Source organism: Lissotriton vulgaris, chromosome 1_1 (assembly GCF_964263255.1).
Source record: "Lissotriton vulgaris chromosome 1_1, aLisVul1.2, whole genome shotgun sequence".
Taxonomy (NCBI): domain Eukaryota; kingdom Metazoa; phylum Chordata; class Amphibia; order Caudata; family Salamandridae; genus Lissotriton; species Lissotriton vulgaris.
Genome location: NC_141685.1, coordinates 2,043,052,684 through 2,043,079,688, shown reverse-complemented (window position 1 = coordinate 2,043,079,688; position 27,005 = coordinate 2,043,052,684). Strand labels below are relative to the sequence as shown.

Below are 27,005 nucleotides of genomic sequence, written 5' to 3'. Positions count from 1 at the left end.
TGAGTGATGTGGTGGTGCCTCGAGTGATGTGGTGGTGTCCCTGAGTGATGTGGTGGTGTCCCTGAGTGATGTGGTGGTGTCCCTGAGTGATGTGGTGGTGCCCCTGAGTGATGTGGTGGTGCCCCTGAGTGATGTGGTGGTGCCCCTGAGTGATGCGGTGGTGTCCCTGAGTGATGTGCTGGTGTTCCTGAGTGGTGTGGTGGTGCCCGTGAGTGGTGCTCTTGAGTGATGTGGTGGTGTCCCTGAGTGATGTGGTGGTGCCCCTGAGTGATGTGGTGGTGCCCCTGAGTGATGTGGTGGTGTCCCTGAGTGATGTGGTGGTGTCCCTGAGTGATGTGGTGGTGTCCCCGAGTGATGTGGTGGTGCCCCTGAGTGATGTGCCCCTGAGTGATGTGGTGGTGTCCCAGAGTGATGTGGTGGTGTCCCTGAGTGATGTGGTGGTGTCCCTGAGTGAGGTGGTGGTGTATGTGAGTGATGTGGTGGTGTCCCTGAGTGATGTGGTGGTGTCCCTGAGTGATGTGGTGGTGTCCCTGAGTGATGTGGTGGTGTCCCTGAGTGATGTGGTGGTGTCCCTGAGTGATGTGGTGGTGTCCCTGAGTGATGTGGTGGTGTCCCTGAGTGATGTGGTGGTGCCCCTGAGTGATGTGGTGGTGCCCCTGAGTGATGTGGTGGTGTTCCTGAGTGATGTGGTGGTGTCCCTGAGTGATGTGGTGGTGTCCCTGAATCATGTGGTGCTGTCCCTGAATCATGTGGTGGTGCCCGTGAGTGGCGCCCCTGAGTGATGTGGTGGTGCCCCTGTGTGATGTGGTGGTGTCCCTGAGTGATGTGGTGGTGCCCCTGAGTGATGTGAATGTGAATGTGAATGTGAATAGGCTTTTATAGAGCGCACCTACACTCCAGGGAGCATCTTGGCGCTAAACATCACTGTCCCGAGAAAGAAGAAGGGGGGATGCTGCTTAAGGTGTCACTGAGTGATGTTGTGCAGCACCACAGAGACTGAAGATAAGAACACTCAGGATTGAGTGCTACAAAGCGCGTTCAGTTTATCAAAGCACAGAATGATGGAGCCGGGAAAAAGCAAGGGGAAACAGGAAAACACAGGGAGAGTGTATAATGATAGAGGCATCGAGGGCTGGGGCTTGGACAGCAATCAAGTACGGGGTCGAGAAGGCACTGAATGGGAGAACACGGAAAACACCCAGGGCCAAGGAAGGAAGATGCAAGCACATGGGAGAGCAGGTGGAGACAAGCTCTCGGCATTGCTGTGGCGGGGGAGCGGGAGCGCATTCCTTTGAAGTCTGATGCGGGGGCGGGGGAGCGGCAGCCTTTGAAGTCTGATTGGGGGGGAGCGGCAGCCTTTGAAGTCTGATGCGTGGCACAGACAAATGGTGGTGTGTGACGTGGCTGAAGTTGTGCACGCGCATAGATCACATGAACTGTGTCTAATCCGCCGTTTTGGTAGACTGTTCTTTACCCCTTACTATAATCTCGCTGGAGCAATACGCAAGCGCCTTGTCTCAGGCGAGACCTAAAAACTGATGTCAGCATGCAAAAGAGGCCCTTATGCTGTGTCCTCACATCCAGAGGTGCTGCAGCCGATGCGGAGTTCGATGGCGCCACCTGCCGGTGTGCAGGAGCAGTTGTGAAGTTTCCAGATCAGGTCAGGCACATGGAAGGATTCAAAAGATGAGGAATTTGCGGTTAAAAGCATTCACCAGATATACAATATGATAAAGATAGTGAATCTTAAACACATTGGTTGTTTTACAGACTCGCTTATACTGGGAACTGATAATTAACAGAAATATGTGTGGAAGTGCCGAGTACAAAGTATGAGAAAAGAGAGTTCTCCCAAATATTTTAAGGCCCAGAGGGGGGAGACAAACCAAGCAAAAAGGAGACAGAACCTCTAGGGGGGCCTATATTTCTTTCAACATTGAATATATCCAAATGATTAGTCAAAAGATGCCAAAGAGAGATCTTTGAAATATTATTCAAACATGGAAAATTTTTATTAGACTATTTTGTCATTTTAAAAAAAAATTTTTTTAAAGACTCATATATAAAAATACATTTCATTATCATTGCGCAAATCAACATTTTTACATGCATTTGGTGATAGTCCTATCATTCAAAATGCCCTCTAGTAGCAATTGATCCTATTGATCAGGAACACAGAGACACACATTCATCACACAGTATCAATATACAATAATGGACATACCTAACATAAACAACTAAGCAAAATTATACAAGACATTGACTGACATAAGTGATAGCTCTAAGGTGTATTTGAGAGGGTACGTGTAGGAACCTAGATGGAGTGGTTCTGTTGGTTATGATGTACTTGACCAAAACGTATCCAAGACAGGGGTGTTGGGCCGACGTACGTTTCGGTGGAAAGCCACCTTCCTCAGGGCCAGAGACAAAAGACTGACAGACAAGTGGTACAAAATCTTAAAAATGTGAGGGCAACATACAAAGTTCTATGATTTGAAGAGGCTGCATATATGGATGTTTACGATTCTGGCTGGACTCTTTGGAATATGTGCTCAGAAAGAGAGGCACATGCCTTGGGGTTTCCTTATTTTTTTGAGCCACCCGGGGGATTTCTCAGGGCAGAGAGGTAGTTTCTGTTAGGAAGTACGCGATGTATTGACAGTAAAAACTTGGGTAGTTTCGTTTAGGGCGCCATGATCTGATTGGTAACGTTATTTTTCTTCCATGTAGCGCTTCCAAGGGTTCGGTTCTTCGTCGGGTGAATGACCGTGTCTTCTTCTAAAAGTGCTACTGCCACGACCGGGGGTTCTGTGGAAAAAGTTCCGCTGTGAGAAAAAAAAAAAAAAAATAAATAAATAAATAAATAAGGAAACCCCAAGGCATGTGCCTCTCTTTCTGAGCACATATTCCAAAGAGTCCAGCCAGATGCGTAAACATCCATATATGCAGCCTCTTCAAATCATAGAACTTTGTATGTTGCCCTCACATTTTTAAGATTTTGTACCACTTGTCTGTCAGTCTTTTGTCTCTGGCCCTGAGGAAGGTGGCTTTCCACCGAAACGTACGTCGGCCCAACACCCCTGTCTTGGATACGTTTTGGTCAAGTACATCATAACCAACAGAACCACTCCATCTAGGTTCCTACACGTACCCTCTCAAATACACCTTAGAGCTATCACTTATGTCAGTCAATGTCTTGTATAATTTTGCTTAGTTGTTTATGTTAGGTATGTCCATTATTGTATATTGATACTGTGTGATGAATGTGTGTCTCTGTGTTCCTGATCAATAGGATCAATTGCTACTAGAGGGCATTTTGAATGATAGGACTATCACCAAATGCATGTAAAAATGTTGATTTGCGCAATGATAATGAAATGTATTTTTATATATAAGAGTCTTTAAAACATTTTTTTTTAAAAATGACAAAATAGTCTAATAAAAATTTTCCATGTTTGAATAATATTTCAAAGATCTCTCTTTGGCATCTTTTGACTAATCATTTGGATATATTCAATGTTGAAAGAAATATAGGCCCCCTAGAGGTTCTGTCTCCTTTTTGCTCAGTGCCGAGTACAAAGGCAATATATAACGGGAAAATAGAATATAAAAATTACTTCAAATTAAGCTTGCGCATTTATTAAGCTTGCGCATTTTAGACTGTCAGTCACCTTTTAGATCTAGTGGGATGAAATCAAAAGTCTCATCAATTAATTCACAAGGTAATTATCTGATCAACCTTTAAAGTAACAAGATCCCGAGCATTATTTACCACCGCTGGTGATGCCTTCCAATACAATTTTTTAAAATTTGTCCATCAAAGCATAAACAGAAGTTAGAATTTTTTTCATTACAGATGACAAGTCATTGAAATAAGTGAAATTCATTCTGCATCTTATAGTCACTGGTTTTTAGTTAAAAAAGTACTCATTTTGATGAGATAATGCTTTATGTGTTTTATTAACGTAAATTGTTATTTACTTAGTTTTCTGCAAAGTGAACTTTGGTCAAACCTCAGTGAATGTCAAAAAGTACACTTTTCTAAAAGATCCATCCTCTTAAAAAAATAAACATGTGAAAAAGAAAAAAGGTACAATCTGAAAGGATGTTTAGATTAATTAGTAACTTACAGCCAAACCCATTAACATAGTTTCACCGACGGTGATTTGAACCCGCAGCCCAAACAGAGCATTCATGCCTTTTAGCTTCAATTTATTCATTAGCTGCGTGTGTAGCTCGTACTCCATAAAAGGAAGTAGGTTGCTGATGGCTGTGGCGTTTGCTTCTGCTTGTGCTTTCTTTTTCAAGCGACATAACCTATTGAGTGAAAACATTTTCATTAGAAAACTCCCATCAGCAACTTAGGACCGCATTTATCATAAAATCTACTAATGAAGACCATATGTGCAGGCATATCTCTTGTTTCATAAATAAATCCAGCATCCTATTGCGACTCCACGGCTATAAAACCACACAACAAAACTATCATTTAAATAAAGCACAAGCATATTATTACTATAGGGGTAACAGTTAAACTTCATAAAGCCAGTCAAGCTATAAATGTAAACAAGCATTTGCAATGCAATCTGTCTCACCGTAGGGATCTTATATGCATTTAGCTATGCAGCACATTAACCTGTGTGCTGAAGCATCTACTGTTCTATAACATGGAGGGAAAGTAAGCACCAAACTGAGCGACACACCAGGTATGGGAATACATGGAGGGAAAATGGCCTTTCAGCAGGAAATGGTATAGTACAAAACTCTGTTCTTAATATAAAATCAAGCCCTTTGGTGGTCATATCACTGAAAATACAAGATTTGAAAAAAAATATTATTGTCTATGGGTGCTTGAGGAAGACAATTTCTATGGACTGGAATCTAGAGAATGCTACAGTGGTTCTGGTATTTTACTTACATATGATGGTCGTTTTCTATCAAGAAAGTTAAATAGAGACGATTGCCAGAAAAATTAAAAAAAGAAAGTCCCTCAGCAGACAGCAATTCTGGTATTTTACTGACCTCTGCTGGTTGCTTTGTATCAAGACAGTTAAATAGAGGTAGTTGAACAGAAAAAAAGTTCCTAAGCGGAAGCAGACAAGTCCTAGGGCTGACCTCCAGTGCCCACAAAGTACATACACATATAAGTATATACTAAAGTATATAAAAGAGGTCTTGAATGCTCGACCTAATAAAAAGAGAACGAGATGGCAGTGGTAAGCGCAAACTGCTTGCACATCACAATAAAATTAGAATACAAAAAGTCATGTGTGCTCAAATGGATCCACACTATGCCATCTAAGTAGTGTATACAAATATATATAGAAACAGCGTGTCCATATAGAAAGACATTTACATATTGCAGAGCCTGTTAGAATTTAGGAGATCAAGTCCTGCCTGCTTTCATTTTAATTTAACATGTTTTTTTATGGTGTTTACGATAGAAAAAAACAAATTCTCCTTTCGGTTTAAAATCACTGCACTCTTTGGTTGTTTTATTTCTAAGGTTTGATTTCGGAAGATATTACTTGGTGTGGCTAAAAAAGTATTATCTTTTCTTTACTTTACTTAAGTGTTTGATCACAACACTATGCATGATCACTATTACTCTTCACTTGCGTCTAAGAATATCATGTTGTAACATATGCCTCCTTTGCACACTTTTCATGATAAATTTTAGTTCACACAAATATGTAATGTATGTATTTTAAATTAACAGCCTTGAAAAAGTCACAACGAAACAGGTGTCGGCTGTACCATTTTTTCCTTGACCTTAGTGTCAACAAAGTTCTTGGATTGGATCAGTTTGTGAATAAATATTGGTCTGTTAAATAGACAGATCGAATTTGACTGTATTTTGTGTTGTGCTCTGGATTATGTAAAGCAATAAATGTAGCATTGAATAGGGTGGCTTCGTAGTGTGAGGACTGAAGGACATGACACACAAGTCGTCTGCCCATTAAAACCCAGGAACACAACTACTGTATGGTGAAGAAATTACAGAACTTCTACCTGTATTTAAATAAAGTGTTATTGTACCAGGGTTGATTCAAGAACCAATATAATCGGCAAGAACCTAAAAACTCAATATCAACATTTATATTTTTATGAAAAAAATCATAACAGGTACTTAGTTGTGCACAAACTTTTAGCATTTCGAAAGAGAAGTGGAGCAATTCATTACTTTACAGAACACTTATATCCAATGTATTGAGTGTAGTGGCAATGTCCCACTAAACTAGTTCACAGTACTGTAACCGCCTTTTTATTAAGGTTGTGATGATAAACTAGAGGTATGGAAAATTTACGTAATTTGCTTTTGCATAAGGATGCAAAATCACAGGAAAGTTAAGTAAAATTACACATAATTATGCAAAATGCTAATCATCAATTATTATATTTCTGTGTAAAATGCGCCCTAACATTACTTTTTGACGTAATGGCATGATTTAGTCTAGGGCTTAGTTAACTGAACCATGTAATAGAAATCACAGTGAAACCATATCTTGAATTTAGTTTAGGTGTGGCTTAATCAAAGTACAGTAGCAACAACAAGGCAAAAGCAATTAACTCCAATCAATCAATCAATCAAAGCATTTATATAGCGCACTACTCACCCAGAGGGTCTCAAGGCGCTAGGGGAGGGGGGGTCCGCTACTGCTCAAACAGTCAGGTCTTGAGCTGCTTCCTGAAGGCAAGGTGGTCCTGGGTCAGGCGGAGGTGGGTCGGGAGGGAGTTCCAATTCTTGGCGGCCAGGTAGGAGAAGGACCTTCCTCCTGTGGTGGCTCTTCGGATGCGGGGGACGGCGGCGAGGGCGTGGCCGGTTGATCGAAGCTGGCGTGTGGGAGCGTAGAAGTTGAGGCGGCTGTTGAGGTATTCTGGGCCTTGGTTGTGTAGGGCTTTGTGTCCGTGGGTGAGGAGACGGAAGGTGATTCTCTTGTTGACCGGGAGCCAGTGCAGATCTCTCAGGTGTCCGGAGATGTGGCTGCGGCGGGGGATTTCCAGGATGAGTCGTGCTGAGGCGTTCTGAATCCGCTGGAATCTCTTCTGGAGTTTGGCGGTGGTTCCGGCGTAGAGGGGGTTGCCGTAGTCCAGACGGCTGGTGACGAGGGCCTGGGTGACCGTCTTCCTGGTCTCGGTGGGGATCCACCGGAAGATCTTACGTAGCATGCGCAGGATGTTGAAGCACGACAAGGAGACGGCGTTGACTTGTCTGGTCATGGAGAGGGAGGAGTCCAGGATGAAGCCCGGGTTGCGTGCGTGGTCTGTTGGTTTGGGTGCGCTGCCCAGGGCGGGGGGCCACCAGGAGTCGTCCCAGGCGGAGGGTGAAGATCCCAGGATGAGGACTCCCGTCTTGTCCGAGTTCAATTTCAGGCGGCTGTTCGTCATCCACTTGGCTACGTCTGTCATCCCTTCGTGTAGGTTGGCTCTGGCGGTGGCGGGGTCGTTGGTGAGGGAGAGGATCAGCTGGGTGTCGTCGGCGTAGGAGATGATGTTGAGGTTGTGTTGGCGTGCGATGGCTGCGAGGGGGCTCAAGTAGACGTTGAAGAGGGTTGGGCTGAGCGAGGAGCCTTGATGACTTCGGTGGCTTCTGATCTGAGCGGGGGGAGGCGAACTCTCTGTGTCCTTCCGGTGAGGAACGAGATTATCCATTCCAGTGCCTTCTCCTGGATTCCGACGTTGCGGAGGCGCCGCACTAGGGTACGGTGGCAGACAGTGTTGAAGGCCGCGGAGAGGTCTAGGAGGATGAGGGCCGCTGTTTCTCCGTTGTCGAGCAGGGCTCGGATGTCATCGGTGGCTGCGATCAGGGCGGTCTCGGTGCTGTGGTTGGCCCGGAAGCCAGACTGCGAGAGGTCGAGGGATCCGTTCGTCTCGAGGAAGGCGGCCAGCTGCTTGTTGACGGTCTTCTCGATGACTTTTGCAGGAAACAGGAGCAGCGAGATGGGGCGGTAGTTCTTGAGGTCGGTGGGGTCGGCTGACGGCTTCTTCAGTAGAGCGATGAGTTCGGCGTGCTTCCAGCTCTCCGGGAAGGTAGCGGTGTCGAAGGAGGTGTTGATGATGTCCCGCAGGTGGGGTGCGATGACAGCGTCGGCCTTGTTGAAGACGTGGTGAGGGCAGGGGTCGGTCGGAGATCCGGAGTGGATGGAGTGAATCGTGCGGATGGAGTCATTCGGTGCTGATCGGGATCCAGGCACGGAGGGTGGTGGTGGGGAGTGGTGGTTCAGTCATGGCGTGCGTCGGTTGAGTGCTGAAGATGTTGTGTATGTCTGCAATCTTGTTGTGGAAGTAGGAGGCGAGGGAGTTGCAGAGGTCTTGCGAAGGGGTGATGTTGTTGTTTCCGGCGTTGGGGTTGGAGAGCTCTTTAACGATGTTGAAGAGTTCCTTGCTGTTGTGTGCGTTGTTGTCCAGTCGTTCCTTGAATGCAGTTTTCTTGGTGGCGTGGATCAGTTGGTGGTGTTTTCGGGTGGGGAGCTTGAGGGCAGTCATGTTGTTCGGTGTTGGGTCTCTGCGCCAGGCTTTCTCGAGTGCTCGGCAGTTCTTCTTGGAGCTCTTGAGTTCGTCGGTGAACCATGGGGCTTTCTTGCTGCCGGGTCTGCTAGGCGGGGTCTTCAGAGGGGCGAGGGCGTCTGCGCAGTTGCTGATCCACTTCGCGAGGTTGGTGGCCGCCTGGTTTGGGTTTGTTGCGCTGGTGGGAGGGTTCGTGCTCAGGGAAGTCGCGAGCAGGTCGGCTGTGATCTTGTTCCAGCTTCTGCGTGCAACCTGTTGCTGGTGGTGGTGGATCGTGGTCCTACTGAAGCTGAAGTCGACGCAGCTGTGGTCCGTCCAGTGGAGTCCGGTGGCATGGCTGACGGCGATGTCCTTGCTGGATGAGAAGACGGGGTCGAGTGTGTGTCCGGCATAGTGGGTGGGGGTGGTCACCAGCTGCTTGAGACCGAGGTTGGCGAGGTTGTCCAGCAAGGTGGTGGTGTTGCGGTCGTTGTTGTTCTCCAGGTGGAAGTTGAGGTCCCCGAGGAGGATGTAGTCAGCGGAGAGGAGGGCGTGCGGGCTGATGAAGTCGGCGATGTCTTCGCTGAATTGTGTGCGTGGTCCCGGGGGTCTGTAGATGAGGGTGCCTCTGAGGGTGGTCTTGGGGTTGATGTGGATCTGGAAGTGCAGGTGTTCGGGGGGTGTGAGAATGTCGTCGGTGTTGGTCGTGATGCGGATGGTGTTCCTGTGGATGACGGCGATGCCTCCTCCTGTCTGGTTGACGCGGTCCCTCCGGATGAACTTGTAGCCGTCCGGGATGGCGATGGCGATGTCGGGCGCTGAGGAGGCGTTCATCCAGGTTTCCGTGAGGAAGGCGACGTCTGGGGCTGTGGTGTCGAGCAGGTTCCAGAGCTTGACGGCGTGTCTGTGGACGGAGCTGGTGTTGAGCAGGATGCACTTGAGGTGGTTGCTGCTGGTGCTCGGCTTGATTGGTACGGGTGCAGTGCAGGTCCGGGTGCAGGTGAACTTGCAGGAGTGGCAGCAGAAGGGTCCGTGGGTGCGTCTCGGGGTGGCTCGATAGCGTCCCGGGATTCGACCGGCGTTGAGTGCGTAGAGTTCGGTGGCGTCGTAGGTCCGGCGGGTGGGCTGGGGTCTGCGGGGGCCAGGGGTCCTGGCGCTGGGCGTGGTCCAGGCGCGGACGGGCGCAGACGGGCTTACCTTTGGCGCACCTTCGGCGCTCAGTCGGTGCTCCCGCTGCGCGCGTCCGCTGCGCGGTCGCTCTGGGGGCGTCATAAGTAGGGGGACGGGAGGGCGGGTCAGCTGGGTAGGCGGGAGCGGGGCGGCCAATGGGCTGGTGGTGGGTGGGGTCGCAGGGGGTCAGCGGCGGGAAAAACTGGTGGCCGGGCGGCTCAGCGGTGGCTGGGTCGCTTGGGTGCAGGGAGGGCAGCGGCGGCAGGAGCAGGTGGGCGGGAGTCCTCAGCAGTCCTCAGCAGATCGTCAGGTAGCGGCAGGAGCAAGGGGGTGACCCGGTCTACTGAAAGGCGCAGTGGTCACAGAACTCCAGAACATCCAGCATTACAACAATAGGCCTATTCATAAAATCTGAGGTAGGATAATAGGTAAGTCAAACCGCTGACTCTTATTTATTATTTTCGCCGCGAGGATGTAGCCAAACGCTTTGACTTTATCCTACCACTAGGCAAAAATATCTACTTTGTCCTACCTCAAGAAGATGGACCCTGAAAAAGAGCTTAACAATTCATTAATCATATGTAATTGCTCCAAGTCAAACCAGACAAGTTATTGCCTTGCAGTTGATTTCAGTGGTCCTCTCTGTAAATAGAGACCGGCATCTAGATATCATCCTGGGTGACAAATAGTGCTCTACAAATCTACAGATTGAAAAAGTATTGTTTAGTGTCATCTAGGTGGAGTGGGCAGGTGTTTATATAATTTTGTTCATCTAATTGCTATGGTAAAATGTTTCTTAAGAGTTTTACTATCGCAATCACTTTTCACAGCATGCATTCGGTTTGAAGTCTTCCTTAACAGCGTCACGAGTTATTAATAGAAGGTATTATAAACGGCTAAGGGTAAGGAGGGTGATGGTATGTCCAGAGAGTGGAGCGGATATGCACAGCGTGTACACCTATGGAAAGCCTATCAGAAACAAGAATTGGCAAAGCCGATAGCGGGCACCTATGTAAGATCTATTTCCTTTGCTAATTTGTTATAGCCATGTTGTACACCAGCGTGGCTGCTGTTCAACTTGTCATAAAGTAAACCCTTCAAAGATTGGTGCTGACCTGGGCAGGCCTGATCAGTGTGAGTATGTGCATCTGTAGTGCTTCAATGAAGTATGTAGAGTGCTTTACTGTGTTGTACACTATGGACGAAATATGCATCACACTCCAGTTTCTCATTGTTCGACTTAGAAACTAGGTTGATGCACCATCATGGGAAATCAGAATACCGAATGCAGATCAGACATTAAATTCCACATTTCCTAGCGGCACTTCAAGAATAATTTTTCTCTAACTGCTTCTAATTAGATTCAAACCTTTAAATCACCCTGCTCAGCCAAGTTAATTACCTTACTGGCAAACTGTAGGACAACAAGGCCATGAGCAAATAATTAGGCATGCTCCAGGGAGAGGAGAGAGTGGGGATGGAATCTGCATGGGCTAATTACATTTCACACTGCACTTGGCCCCAGAAAAATAGGAGGCCAGCCAGAACTCTTAAGCCAGTCACAGGACGGGTTGCCCTTCTAAGTTTTGGAGGGAAGAGAAGAGGCAGCTGTGGCAGGGTTAGGCTCAGAGAGAGTCTTTAAACAGACCATTTTGTTGTGTGGTGTTTAGAGCTCCGGGTGAATTTTCCCGATTCATGCCCTTATATGGGTACAATTCACATTGCCCTTATATAGGCATATGAATCAATTCCTTATTTAGGCATAGACCGTGCGACCCAAATACAGGCATGGCTACTTCCACCAGTACCAAACGTCACAACGATTTCTTGGAAAATCGACTTAAGCAGTTAGGGAACTTCCCCTTGCTTGAATATTGATTTGTCCAAGAACTCATGTACTTTGCAAAGAACAACTATTCCCTAGGGGTTCTTTCCTGACATTCATATGCCAGACTTTACGTCAAACTGTGGAATTCCTACACACCTTCAAGGTATACAAATACCTTCACTTGCTATGGCAAACTACGGTGGTTCGGAGCAGTTCGACTATCTACTTGCCAGACGCAGCTCGCTACAGCAAGTGCCGAAGGAAGCCGACTCTCCAGCTGACGCACTGATCAAGAGGCTGCCCTTCTCTCGCTGAGAATCCAGCTCCGGTGTTTCCGAACTCCCCTTGCTGGGTGTTGGGAAATTCAGTCCCGAGACAGAGATACCAGACCTCCTTCATTCTAAACTAAGTTATGGAGCTGATTAGAACCTAGATACATCTTGGGTAGATTCTTGGCAAAAACAACTAAGCCTATGCTACACAATACTTACTTCTTCCCGCATACTAGACTTAGGTTAGGTACATTGGGGTAGGTGTATTTAGAAGAAGGAGTAGTTTCTGTCCTGTAACTCCAGTTCTGTAGTAGGGGCTATTCACTAGATTATAGTCATAATCTAGTGAATAGTCCCGCCCATGTGCGCGGACCCCGGAGCAATCAAAAATAATCTCTTAAGCTGTCAAAACATGCAGACCTGCATAGACACTTAAGAGAGAATTTAAAGACAGATAATGCAGCCTATATCCACAGGCTACACTGTCCAATACTTCAACTAGAAATTCCACCAAAAACCACAACAGCACAGCCTGTCCAGGGTTTTCCACAGAGAAAACCTTGCCTTTAACAGCAAAACCCTCTGGAATGATAGAGAGGACGGAGTGGACAGACAAGCCCCACAGGCTTCCATTATGTGGCTCAAAACAGGATACTGTGCCTTTAAGAGAACTTTCCAGAAGCCTCACAGTATCCCAGAATGCAGTGCAGGTCCCTTTCACCTTCAGTTCTTTTTGAAGGCGTAACACGCCAGACCTGTAGCGTGAATCTAGTGAATAGAATGGCAAGCCCATCCCCACACCAAAGCGGCGGTGGAGAACCGAGAAATAACACCACTACTGTGCGAACCGATTTCGCAGCGAAGCCTGCCCAACCTGAGCAGCTGCCCTGGCATCAGTGTCCAGACAGTAATGCTTAGCAAAGGTATGGACCGACTTCCAAGTGGCGGCCTTGCAGATTTCTGCAATCGGAACATTAAGTAGCAAAGCAGTCGTGGCAGCTTTGCCCCTGGTGGAATGAGCCTTAGGTTTACCTCCTAAGGTCGTATTAGCCTTTTGGTAACACAATTGTATACAGGACACAATCCACCTAGAGACGGACTGTTTTGAGGTAGCAAGACCGGTCCTGACTGATCCATAATGGACAAACAATTGATCTGAACCACGAATATCTCTGGTTTAATCCAGAGAAAATTCCAACACCCTCCTAACATCCCGGGAATGTAGGGACCTTTCCGCTGGAGATGCAGGATTCTGAACAAACGTAGGCAAAGTTATTGTCTGGTTGACATGAAAATCAGAAATAACCTCTGGAAGAAATTTAGGGTGAGTTTGCGTAACAACCTTAGCAGCATGAAATACAGTATAAGGTTCTTGGCAACACAACGCCTGAATATCACTCCCCCTGCGGGCCGATGTGATGGCCAAGAGGAACGCCGCCTTCCAGGACAGGTGCTGCAACGAAGCCTTATGAAAAGGTTCAAAAGGCTCCTTCATCAATCTGGACAGCACCACATTCAATTCCCATGAAGGCGAAGGAAGCCAGACAGGAGGGAATGCTTTCTGCCATCCTTCCAAAAAGTCTTTGATCACAGGGATCTGGAAGAAGGAAGTCTGAAGGGCATTTCCTGTAGGCAGTCAGCGCAGCAAGATGAACCGTAATGGATTGGACATTAAGGCCCGACTGCGCCAGGTGTAGAAGATACGGAAGGATGACATCTTCCTTACACGTCGTCAGGTCATGGTCCTTGGACTTGCACCAGATGCAAAACCTCTTCCACTTGTAAGCATAAGAAGTCCTAGTGGAAGGATGCTTAGCCACCTTCAGTATGTCCATACAAACTTCTGGTAGATTCAAATGGCCATATTACACTATCTCAGGAGCCATGCAGCCAAACTCAAAGACGAGAGGTTGGGGTGCAACATCTGCCCCCTGAACTTTGTGAGAAGGTCCGGCCTGCAAGGCCGCCGTATGTGAGGACGGAGAGACCGGTGAAACAGGTACGTGAACCACCACTGTCTGGGCCATTCCGGGGCAATCAGGATCATCCGCGCCCTGGACTAGGACAGCTTGATGAACACAGCCAGAATCAAGGGAAAGGGTGGAAAAGCGTACAGAAAACTGTTCGATCAGTTAATCCAGAACGCATTCCCCAGCTTCCCCGCAGGCAGTACCTGGAGGCGAAGTCTGGGCATTTGCCGAAGACTACTCCTAGTACTTCTTCGTTTATGACCCATTCGTGGTTTTCCTGAATCAGTCTGCTCAGCACGTCTGCCTGAACATTCTGCACACCTGGCAGATGGGTAGCCGTCTGGACTTGGGGGAAGCAACGTCGGATTAATGCCAAGCTGGAGAGAAGGACTGAGGGACTTCCAATTTCATTTGTAACTCAGGGACAAGAACTAGTTTCTCCAAGGCCACTGGCGCTACCCCCCCCCCCCCCCCGCCCCCACCCCCTTAACCACCGCCCTCCCACCCTCTCAAACACCCTCTGTGAAACGGAAGAAGGATAGATCGGCTGAGGAGGGAGGAGAACCTGGAGGGTTCACCTGGATCTTCTTGGCCGGTGCTGGTGCATGTGCGTGTAAAATAAGTTTTCTTTTAAAATGAAAAGCACTGACTGGAAAACGATTTAGTGGGTGCTGTCCCTCAAGTAGGCCTTGGACTGCTCTTCCTTGTTACACTGAGACAGTAAAGTGGTACAATATGGTACTTGGTTCCCAAGAAACTGAAAGTTGCTGACCTATTACTTGTGAAGAACACACATCCTTGCAAACTAATTAGCCACTTTCTCACAATCTAATATGCAGGAGCCCCAAAAAGTTAACAAATCTATCAAAAGAAAATGGTGCCAGAGTTACAATACTGAACCTAACTGATATTTGTTTAAGATGGACATTCAAAAAGAAAAAATTCCAATTTCTCATCACCGATTTATTTAGCATTGTACCCCAGGAGGAATTCTGGAAAATATTAGCTGACATGTTGACATAATGAAGGCGATCTGTCCAACATTCCTCTATGCAATCCTGCTGCATTACGCAACAAAAATTCCACACTACAATATGAAATCCAGTCTAAGCACGGATTTTGAAAATCCAGAGTTTGGAAACAAACTCTGAGCCGACCTCAGATAAAGTAGCAGTTAGCAAATAAGCCACCTCAAACTAACAGAACACAGGTCGTGGTCAAGATGGCAACCGATTAGGACGTGCCTGCTCGTCGCTCCATCTTACCGACTGGGCCCACTGCCAAGGCATAGAGCTGCTGGGCTGCAGAGTCTTCTCTCGACCCTAGATAGCCAAGGCGGGGCCGGCGGAGCCTGAAGAAGTGCCTTTTTCGGTGAAGGAGCGGCGCCAAGCGCACAACGGCGATGTAACCAATCATTGCACGGCCCAGGATACAGGTAGCCGCCAGAGGACATGGAGGAGCACCTACCCTTTCGGGGCTTGGTCAGCAAGCTGCATGGATCCAAGAGCAGGTCAGCCTACAGCAGCAGCACTCCAGAGGAGAAGCTGCGGTGAGAGAACTCCAAGCACCAGACCGCATCGAGCCAGAGCCAAGCCTTACCCGGGACTGCCTGGTATTAGGGCCACCGCCCACGGGGACTCCTGCAGCAGCAGACAGTTGGAGGTGAGAGAGAGGGCATCCCCGCGGGGGTGAAGGGGCTTGGGAGCAGCATCAGGAGCAGGCAGCACCAGTGGGGGCATAAGCCGCAGTAGCAGCACGCGGACAGGCGGTGGACTTGAGGGAACACCTGGGAGGAGCAGCGGTGTAGAGACAGCATGTGATGGTAGCGGTGAGCCAGAACGCTTGAGGGAGCGACGTCCAGCGCCTGACCAGAGAGTTGGTACCCTACTGAGGCAGAGTGAGGGTGGTTCTGCTCGGGACTGTGCTGCAGGAGTTCATCAGGGGGGTGGAGGGGTTGGCTGGAGCTTCCCCCCTGCCGTGAGCCCTGCAGGAGTTGAGAATCAGCTGGAAGAGGGTACGTATTAGGAGAACTCCAGACCGCAGCAATAATTGGAGTCCAGACGGCAGACTTGAGGATTCGCATAGATACTTTGCGGGCAGAAGAGGAGGCCTATTGATGTCCCCCTCCCCTTCGGGAAGCACCACCATGACAGCTCGCTGTGGGTCAGAGGGGCCACTCGCCAACGGCCATGGGGCAGAGAGAAACAAACGCATAAGCTGCACTGGCAAGACAAGGGACGGCACAGCCCTGCTTGTGGGGACCCAAGGTGAGTGGGACAGGGCCGTGCCGGCGGCGCTGCTCCGTCTGGGGCCACACCTTTAAAGCAAAGGGAGAATCTGCATCAGTAAAGCCCACCTCCACAGCACCTCATTTCATTACGGAGACTCCTGAGGCGTGAGCGACCAGGAAGAGGCCGTCCAGACTGCAGGGTGAGTGCTCCTTCCCAACATACCGGGACTCTACTATGACACCGGCCTCCACCATGATCGGAGGCGCCACATCTCCTTGGCCTTCACAGTCAGCACTGATGAGGGCACAAGCTCAAGCCCAACGGGCACCCTATCATTATCCAAGCGTCCGAGCAAATTGTAAGGTTGAACTGGCACCTTGACCATGTATGCGCTAGCACTGCACACAACGGTGAACCGCAGTGGTACCAATATGTCCTGATGTGTATGTAGAAGTTTGTATGTAAATCTGAAAAACCTTTAAAAAGTTTGTGTTAAAAAAAAAAATCCTGGCATCCCTGCATGGCGCCTACGCCACCAGACTCCCGAAAGACGAACGAGGGGGACCCCGTAGGATTACACATTTTAACATGGCTGCTGCCAGAGGCAAAAAAGATCGCTCAGTTAAAGATCTCCTACTCAAAACATCCAACACTGGGACGCCAGAGGTATAAGACTCCATGAACCCAGGAGAAACAGAGGCTCTGCTCACACGTTCCTTCATTGAAGCACTCTTCGTCTCGCTGTAGGAGGACCTGAAACAATGGAGACCGAGCTATTCCAAGAGCTTGGGGAGGTGAGAAAGAAGGTGGACAAATTGGGAGACAGGGTCGACACGTTGGAATCGCAGTGTGCAAGCAGGGCTGAAGAGCTCGAACAGCTCCAACAAGAAATGATCCACCCCCGGGATCAGCATCTCAACCTCCAAGCACGCACCAAAGATTTGGAGAACCGCTTGAGACGTACTAACATACGCATCCGAGGGATTCCACACGGATCAGAAGGCCAGAACATCGTCTCTTTCGTAGAGGGACTTTTCAGATCAATACTGGAGGCCCCCTCTGACCTGGGGATCAAGCTTGACAGTGTGCATCGAGTATGCCTGAGAAGACCCTACCCCACTCCTCCTGCAGATATCCTTACAAGTGTCCACTTTCAGCTGAAGGAACGCATTTTGCAAAAAAGGCTGAGACTCCCACCCAGTCCAATATCAAGGGCTCCAACCAACCCTTTATCAAGATTTAGCGGCCACCACGCTGCAGAAAAGAAGAGCATTTCGGCCAGTCATGTCTCTTCCCCAAGCCAATAAAATCCTGTACTCTTGAGGGCACCCCTTCCTCCTTATCTTCTGCCTTAATGGGAAAATCCACCAAATTCGATCGCTGAAGGTAGCTTGCCAACTACTGAACATTGCTGAGGCTCTCACAACAAGTCTATCGCGTCCCAACAACACGGAAGGGGGGCGAGATCGGGGCAAAATAATGGTAGGCCCCACCCAGATTCCGTTACATCCAGAGACTATAGCCAAGGAAGTCAAGTGGTCCTAGCATCCTTAGGGGAGGATTCTGCCGGCCCTGCCTGATCTGGCCCGTATCATAGCTGGACTGCAGGACCTATGCTGAAATGGGGCGTCCGAGGTTCTCACTGGCTGATGTGAAGAGAGCGTGGGCCCGAGTGAGATAAGATGTTCGGAGTCACTTCCAACCCTCTCTCGTGTGTTTGATCACCCGGGACATTCACAGGACTCACCCACAATGTTATTTGTTTGTGTTTTGGTTTGTTGGGTTTTACTCCCTCTCGTGATCCCCTAGCCCAGCTTGAAGGTTCACTACACCACTATGTCACTGCTTTAAGAAGCAGACCCAGCGGCCACAGCGACTTCCTCACCTATCCCACAGCACACTCCCACAGCTACATATCATGACCGATTTAATATCACAGACTCTTAAAATACTTACTCTAAACGTTAAGGGGCTAAACAACCCAGTCAAACGCTGTGCCATTCTCTCCTGTTTAGAACATTCAGGAGCACACATCTGCCTCCTTCCGGAGACTCATCTCCTCCCTGGAGACACACAAAGGCATCTCAATAGAGTATTCCCCCAGCAGCTCTTGTCCTCTTTACCCACTAAATCCGCGGGAGTAGCTATTCTCGTCTCGGACACGTTCCCTGGGAAGTTGGGCTCTAACCAGGCTGAACTTAAGGACAGACTACTGGCGTACTTCTTTTCTGGTTGGTTCCAACACTCTTTCAGTTGGCTCCATCTAGGCCCCAAATGAGGAACAGGAGAAATGTATACAGGCAGTAGTGGCAGAAATTTGTGCATCCCCTGACAAGCTGCCGTTACTAGGGGGAGACTTGAAGCTGACTTTTGATAATGCCCTATACAGTTCAGCCCAGAGACCGGGGCAATCTGATCTGCTTTCCAGGAAGGGACTCTAGAAGCTGAAGAGCGCCGGCCTAACCGACATTTGGAAAGATATGCACCCCACAGCCCGAGAATATACATTCTATTCCCACTCTCATAAAACCTAGCCAAGAGCAGATTACCTGCTGGGTACACAGAATTTCAGGTCACACAAGTAGACATACACCGATTACTCGGCGGTGACAGTGGATCTTTCCCTGCCGTTCACCAGCCACCCGTCCCGATCCTGGCATCTACATGACACGCTACTACACCGACCCGAGGTGGTGCAACAGGTCTCCAAAACCCTACAGGACTACCTGACGATCAATGACACGCCCGAGACCCCAATAGCAACTCTATGGGATGCCCTGAAAGCAGTAGTTTGCGGGAATTTATAGCGGTTGCAGCCCTAGCTAACAGAATGCATAGAGAGAAAAGAAATTTCCTGATGGCACAGGTACAAGAACTAGAACGCATACATTAACGAACAGGTGCCCCTAGTATCTGGCAACAGGTAGAAACAGCGCATACCCAACAAGCAGCCGTAGATATAGACAGAGCAGAATACGCAGCACTTAGGCTACGCCACACCTTCTATGTGGGAGGCGACAGATATGGATTACTGGCTAATAGGCTGAGAATGCAGAGACAGATATCCGGGATTACCTCAGTATTTACACAGATGGGAGAGCTGCGTGAGAAAGACCAACAGATTGCCTAAACATTCTGCCAATACTATGCAGGGCTTTATGAGGCACAGGATCTCCCCCCAGATGTCCCAGCCCAGTATTTGCAGGAAGCGGCCACCTCCAAACTAACGCCAGAACAGGCGGAGACTCTCCAGTCCCCTATTCAGGTAGCGGAAGTAATTGCAGCTATTTCCAAACAGAAATTACTGAAGTGCCTAGGCCCAGAAGGGTTCACGGCCCTGTTCTACAAGACCTTCTGCCACATTCTCGCTCCGGTTCTCAACAGTTTATACAACGCAATCGGGTCCTCCTCAGTACTCCCACAAACCATGCTAGCAACTTCATTGGTCGTAATACCCAAACCCAGTAAAGACAAGAGACACTGTGCCTCATTCAGGACGTTCCCTCTCCTTAACGTTAACCTAAACATTTTCACGGGATCATTGGTGTTGCGGCTGTCTCCCCTTCTTCCTGGCCTGAATGAATGAGACCAAGCTGGATTTGTCCCTAACCGACAATGTGAAAATAATACAATAAGACTACTCCATATTATAGATAAAGCATAGAGGTTCAAAACCGAGCGCATACTTTTATCTGTTGATGCTGAAAAAGCGTTCAACATGGTACATTGGCCCGATCTAAAAGCAACCCTGAGTGACTTCGGACTCCCCGTCAGATATATAGACTGAGTCTTCAGTGGCTACACTAGACCAGTGGCTTCAGTCGGGGAAACAAATATACATCTTCTCCCTTTCCCATCCAAAGAGGGACAAGGCAGGGGTGTCCTCTCTCCCCCTTACTTTTTGCTCTGTACATGAAGTCAATGGCCCAAAGAATGAACAACAAGCCAAATATAAAGGAGTAAGCTTTGGGGGAGACAACACACACTAAGCTTATATGCGGACGATGTGATCGCATCACTGCAAGTTCCCCAGGCCTCCCTCCCAGCCTTCCTGACCGAGCTGGAGCACTTCTCTCAGGCGGTGAGGTTTAAAATGAATATTCAGAAATCTCAAGCTCTCAGCCTTTCTCTTAAGGCATCCACACTAGCAGAACTGCGAGACGCTTACCCTATTCAATGGGCACCGGTTGAAATACCATGCACCTGGGAATACAACTCGCCCCATCTCTACAACAAACTACCTCACTGAAATACACTGCTCTACTCCGGCAAATACGGTCACACCTCAGCCAGTGGAGACCGTACACACTGTCCTAGTTAGGCTGTATAGCGGCAGTGAAAATGACTATATTACCCAAACTTCTGTTCCTTTTCCAGACACTTCCACTAGAACCCCCGCCCCGCCCCCCGGCACCATACATTACCCTCAGCATGAGGTGGAGGGTTTCATATGGGCTGCTAAGAAACCCTGACTACGCTGGGAGCTAAACTACAGGTCCATAGGGGAGGGAGGACTAGGGATTCCAAATCTTCCAGACTACTACTTGGCAGCTCAGATTAGAACAATCGTGGAGTAATCATCCTGAATCCGAAAAGCTCTGGTTTTTCATTGACAGGGCAGTGGCGGGGAAGTCACTGTGGAAGATCCCCTTCCTCGTCCTCAGAGCCTTTACCTCTCACTACTTACAGGAGCTCCCCTTGTGGCGAGGGACAAGGTAGCTGAAAGAAGGGCATTAACAATTTTCCCAGCACCACTGACACCCATTGTAGACAACCCAGAATTCTCCCCCGGAATGGAAGTGAAGACCTTTCTCCGCTGGACCCAAGAGGGCTGTAGATCCATATGGCACTTTTCTGATGAGTCTTGTCCCCTAACATTTGTGGACTTTTATCTGTTGATGCTGAAAAAGAGGTCAACAGGGTACATTGGCCCTATCTAAAAGCAACCATGAGTGACTTTGGACTCCCCGTCAGATTTATAGACTGAGTCTTTAGTGGCTACACTAGACCAGTGGCTTCAGTCTGGGTAAACAAATATACATCTTCTCCCTTTCCCATCCAAAGAGGGACAAGGCAGGGGTGTCCTCTCTCCCCCCTACTTTTCGCTCTGTACATGAAGTCAATGGCCCAAAGAATGAACAACAAGCCAAATATAAAGGAGTAAGCTTTGGGGGAGACAACACACACTAAGCTTATATGTGGACGATGTGAGCATCACTGCAAGTTCCCCAGGCCTCCCTTCCAGCCTTCCTGACCGAGCTGGAGCACTTCTCCTAGGCGGTGAGGTTTAAAATGAATATTCAGAAATCTCAGGCTCTCAGCCTTTCTCTTAAGGCAGCCACACTAGCAGAACTGCGAGATGCTTACCCTATTCAATGGGCACCAGTTGCAATACCATACACCTGGGAATACAACTCGCCACATCTCTACAATAAACTACATCACTGAAATACACTGCTCTACTCCGGCAAATACGGTCACACCTCAGCCAGTGGAGACCGTACACACTGTCCTGGTTAGGCTGTATAGCGGCAGTGAAAATGACTATATAGCAGCAGTGAAAATGACTATATAACCCAAACTTCTGTTCCTTTTCCAGACACTTCCACTAGAACCCCCCCGCCCCCCGGCACCATACATTACCCTCAGCATGAGGTGGAGGGTTTCATATGGGCTGATAAGAAACCCTGACTACGTTGGGAGCTAAACTACAGGTCCCCAGGGGAGGGAGGACTAGGGATTCCAAATCTTCCAGACTACTACTTGGCAGCTCAGATTAGAACATTCGTGGAGTAATCATCCTGAATCCGAAAAGCTCTGGCTTTTCATTGACAGGGCAGTGGCGAAGAAGTCACTGTGGAAGATCCCCTTCCACGTCCCGGAGCCTCTACCTCTCACTAGTTACAGGAGCTCCCCTTGTGGCGAGGGACAAGGTAGCTGAAAGAAGGGCATTAACAACTTTCCCATCACCACTGACACCCATTGTAGACAACCCAGGATTCTCCCCCGGAATGATCTCAAAGATGCCCCCAAGGTTGAAAAATATTGGGACCTAATCACCAAACCAATGGATCGCAAATTGTTCCATCAGCTTAGATGTGGTACGTTGCCTTTAAGGGTATTTACCAACAAATGGTGTTCAAGTGGGTCTGAATGTTGTCCTCATTGTCAAGTTTTGAGCGAAAGTGTTGATCACTTTTTGTTTGTTTGCCCACTGTATGCTGCTCCAAGGTCCAAATGGCTTGGCCCAGTTTGCAGATCCCAAAGTACTCCCTCAGCTATTGAGGCTAGCAGACTCTTAAAAACCGACCTAACCCCTCTTATTGTCACTGGTGTGGCTAAATTCCTTGGATGGGTGTGGGTGATTAGAACTAGGTATTTAAAAAACAGTCAGTGCTAGGCTTGCCTTTGAACATTTTAATGTGACTTTTAATTGTAGATCTAGGTCTTCCAGGTTTTTATATTCTATTACTAATTATTGCTATGTACCCATTATAAGAATGTCTGTTATATTTGATTTAATACTTTTTTAACGCCACAATGAATTAATGTTTTGTACCCATTATAAGAATGTCGGTTACAACGGATTTTATGTGAATTTGTTATTTTATCATGTATAATTTGTATGTACGTCTTTTAAGATGAAATAATCGAATAAAGACTTCTTAAATGGAATGGAATGGAGACCTTTCTCCGCTGGACCCAAGAAGGCTGTAGATCCATATGGCACTTTTCTGATGATTCTTTACCCCTAACATTTGTGGACTTTTGTTAACAACAGGACCTTTCTGAAATCGAGTGGTATCGATACCAGCAAATCAGACACAGCATGATGCTTCCAGATATTGATGTATGATCTAAGAGGCATGGCTGACTGCAAGAAACCGAGCGCCCTGATTTTGCTGGACTTATCAGCGGCGTTCGATACTGTCAGCCATGCCTTGCTTTTGGAAAGATTGAAGGACTTTGGAATTAAGGGCCTGGCCTTTCAATGGTTGCAATCATTCCTTACAGGAAGGACCCAAAAGATACAACTGGGGGATGAAACATCTGAGATAGGGATTTTAGAGTGCGGGGTGCCACAGGGGTCCGCCCTGTCCCCGCTTCTATTTAATCTCTACCTGCAACCATTGATTGCTTCTTTGGCCACCATGGGCTGTAAAGTCTTTAATTACGCGGACGACACGCAACTGCTGTTAAGTGTCGATGACACTGTGGCCGCACAACTCCAAGCCCAGAACATCTTGCGGTTCACAGTGCAATGGATGACGGATAACCTGTTAAAAATTAACCCTGATAAGACTGAGGTACTAGTGATCCCATCCACTGCCTCACCTTGGTGTGATCTCTACTGGCCCACAGAGTTAGGCCCTGCTCCAAAACCAAGCCCGTTTGTAAAGAGCCTGGGGATCAAGCTGGATGATGATCTGTCAATGGCCCCTCAGATCTCCACGGTTGTGGGAAGTTGCACAAACATCATTCGGCAACTGCGGAAGTTAATTCCTGTCCTCTCACAACCCATGATGCGATCAATAGTAGCGGCCACTATCATCTCCAGAATTGATTACGGTAATGCCCTTTACCTTGGCTTACCTAAAACTCTGACCAGTAGGCTTCAGGTCATAATGAATGACGCTGCCCGGTTGATCTTCAGGCTACCGAGGAGATCTAAAGCCACTCCCCTACTACAAAGTTTGCACTGGCTCCCCATTAAAGAAAGAGTGGAATTTAAGAACCTATGCACGGCCCATAGGGCAATCTATGGCAAAGCCCCAACCTACATCAAAGATCGTCTGCAACTTTATTGCCCTATGAGAACACTTCGATCTTCAGACTCCAAATTACTGGTCTGCCCTCGCTACAGGTTAGTGACCAAGGGAGGGAGAGCCTTTTCAGTGCAAGTTCCTCAGCTATGGAACAGGTTGCCGGAGGTGCTGCGCCGGGAAGGGAATCTATTACGATTCAGGAAGAGTCTAAAAACATTTCTGTTCCGCAAAAGCATGAGCACAGTATAATCAGCTATGACCTCAGCTTTCATCTTGCTAAGTTATTGTCTGTTACCATCTTTCCAGGCGCTTAGATACCTGCAGGTGATTAGGCGCGATACAAAAACTCACTAACAATAACAATAACAATATTCACCCTCGGGAGCAGCGCCAACTGACAACATTCGAGAAATGGCTGCTATCCAAATCGTCCGATACCCGCCTTATATCGGAACTATATAGCCAGTTAAAACCGCCCTAGCGCCTAATAAGTCCCAGAGTCAAAGACATTGGGAATCAGAACTAGGCCACGAGCTCACGCCACGTGAATGGGAAGACATCTACTATAGGGCCAGACACACAGCACGTAATGTTGCAGGAATAAAGACAGCCACCAAAATAGCCACTTATTAGTATCTGACACCCTCTAGACTCCACAAGGGGACTCCAGCAAGAGACCCCTTGTGTTGGTGGGGATGTGGATCTCAGGTAACTAACGCACATACTTTGGGAGTTTCCGAACATAGCCACTTATTGGAAACAGGTTCTCGATGTTGTTGATACTTGCTTTGGCACGCAACTTCCTTGCCTTCCAGCTTATATTCTCTTAGGCTTGCACAATGCCCTAATGTTCCCTCTCAAATCACCTAGAGGCCGCCAAATAGGCCTGGCTCTAGGGGCAGCCCTCCAAAACATTTTGGCGCAGAGGGGTTCAGCTCATCTCCCCACCTATTCAGGATGGCTACACCGCATATGGTATGTCCTAGGCATGGAGGGTATTTCCCTTTCCCTCACAAATCACGGGGTCTTTGTTCCCCCATGGGGTGGAGGTGGAGGGGAGGGAGGGGAGGAGAGAGAAAAGGAGGGGACAATTTTTGTAGGGGGGGGAGGTGTTGGGGGGGAGTTTGTTTTGATAATCTTACCAGCCTCCCTACGATTGTGGGAAGTCAGATTTGTATAAGCTTTTTATGTTCTTTTTGTTAATTCAAATTCAATAAATAAATTATAAACCTAAACACCAATGCTTACCAAAAAGTAAGCTACCCGGGTCAACAAAAATCACCACAAAGCACTAAGGAATCAACTTACCAGACAGAGCAGTTAGACAGAGAGAAACCAACCAAAATGAGGTAATATCTAGATCGATGTCTTAACACATACTCTACAAAAAGGCCAATGCCACATCCATCTCCTAAATAATACGGTTCTTCTTCACCCACACCCCACTAAGCCAGACAGGGTACAAAACTGGTGATTTAACACTTAGAACTAGAAAGAACAGTCTTACCTGTTTTAGTTTTGGCCTTTTCTGCTAGTTGCCCCTGCTGCAGTGTAGGAAAAGGAGGACCCTATTCCCCCTAAAGGAAACTTTTTTCATCTGCAGTCCCTCCCTCAACACGCAGAATTCTTCAAAGGATTCTGGAGTTCCACCAAAGTGGTGTCTTCTCCCTTGCACTTCCCAACTACACCCCTTACATGCAGAGTTGGAAAAGTAGGATCTTTCTGGCATAGGTACCCCCACTTTTTGCCTGGTGTCAGTGTGTTTTCACCGTAGTTCCCTGGGATCCTGCTAACCAGGACCCCTGTGGCAGTGCACTCACCTCTAAAGTCCATGGTAAGTACTTTGTACACCCCACAATTGGCATGCTGAGGTACCACTGTAAGTCCCTAGTATATGCTACTAAGGTATCCAGAACATTGGTAACCAAGGGGTCTTCCATAGGCTGCAGCATGCATTATGCCACCCATGGAAGCTCATGCAAACTGTGTCTACAGACCTCCCATTGAAGTCTGAGTGAAATGGTGCTTGCACCTTTCACTTTGGATATAAAATTACCCTTATATCCCGGTCACAGAACTTTTAGCAATTTTTTTAAATTGATTAGTTTCCTGCAGGACCTGAGGTTTTGTGGGAGCGTATTCCAGTGGTTAGCTGCCAGGTAGGAGAAGGCTCTACCTCCAATACGTACCTTCCGTATTTTCTGGGTACACAGAAGATTGGAGTTACTAGATCTCAGTTGTCGGGCTGGGCGATACCATCTGATTTTATTCCTAAGGTAGGCTGGGCCCTTTCCCTGTAGTGATCTGAAGGCTACACAGAGCATCTTAAAAATAGCTCTCTTCCTCTTGCTCCTACCAGCAACGAGTTTCCATAGTCCAGCCGACTCACCAGGAGTGACTGGATGAGGGTCTTGCTTGCTGACAGAGGGAAAAACAGAAAGACCTTCCTAAGCATTCTCATGGTGCCGAAACAGGCACCTGAGACTGTCTTGACCTGTTCCTCCATGGATAGTTTGTTATCTATTTTGATGCCCAAATTCTTTGCACAGCTCCTGGGTGTGGGGGCATCGCCCAGTTAAGTGGGCCACCATTCTGAGTACCAGATTTCCTCTGCCTTCCCAAACATCAGTATTTCGGTTTTAGATGAGTCGAGCTGTAAACATTTCCTCCCCATCCAGGTCGCAATGCTGGACATTCAGCTTCTGAACCTTGATTGGGTGGAGAGGACATCCTTCCCAATCGGGACGATTAGCTGCGTATCGTCCGCATATGAGTTAGTTTGAAAACCATGGCCCTTGATGATCTCGGCCAGTGGGGTTACATATACATTAAACAGGGTCGGACTGAGCACAGATCCCTGTGGTACGCTCTTATCTACCTTGGCAATTTGTGATACAAACGTATCTAGCTGGATACTCTGGGTACGCTTTGAATCCACTTGAGGGCCCTTCCCTGCACCCCAATCCCCCTCAGTCTGCCTAGCAGCGTCTTATGTGAGATGGTGTCAAATGCTGCTGACAGGTCGAGGAGGACTAGGATTACTGGGGTCCCGCTATCCAGGGACATCCTTATGGTATCCGTCACCTCCAACAGTGCAGCCTCAGTGCTATGGGATGCAAGAAATGCAGACTGGGAGGGGTCCAAAAGGTTGTGCTGTTCCAAGTAATTGGAAAGCTGTTGGTTCACCAGAGTTCCCAAGACCTTCGAGCAGCAGGGGAGAAGAGAGATTGGCCTATAGTTCTGTAGGGCATTCGAGTCTGCGGACACCTTTTTCAGGAGTG

General features: G+C 48.0%; 1 protein-coding gene across 6 annotated transcripts in view; it reads right to left on the bottom strand.

Annotated features, from left to right (window-relative positions):
- Positions 1 to 27,005, bottom strand: part of C2CD5 (C2 calcium dependent domain containing 5) — a 915,439-nt gene that overhangs the window by 429,971 nt on the left and 458,463 nt on the right. For all 6 annotated transcript variants that reach the window (XM_086920391.1, XM_086920370.1, XM_086920386.1 and 3 more), the window contains one exon: positions 4,131 to 4,317. In XM_086920391.1, coding sequence (XP_086776517.1) covers positions 4,131 to 4,317 — 187 coding nt within the window. The remainder of the gene's footprint in view (positions 1 to 4,130; positions 4,318 to 27,005) is intronic.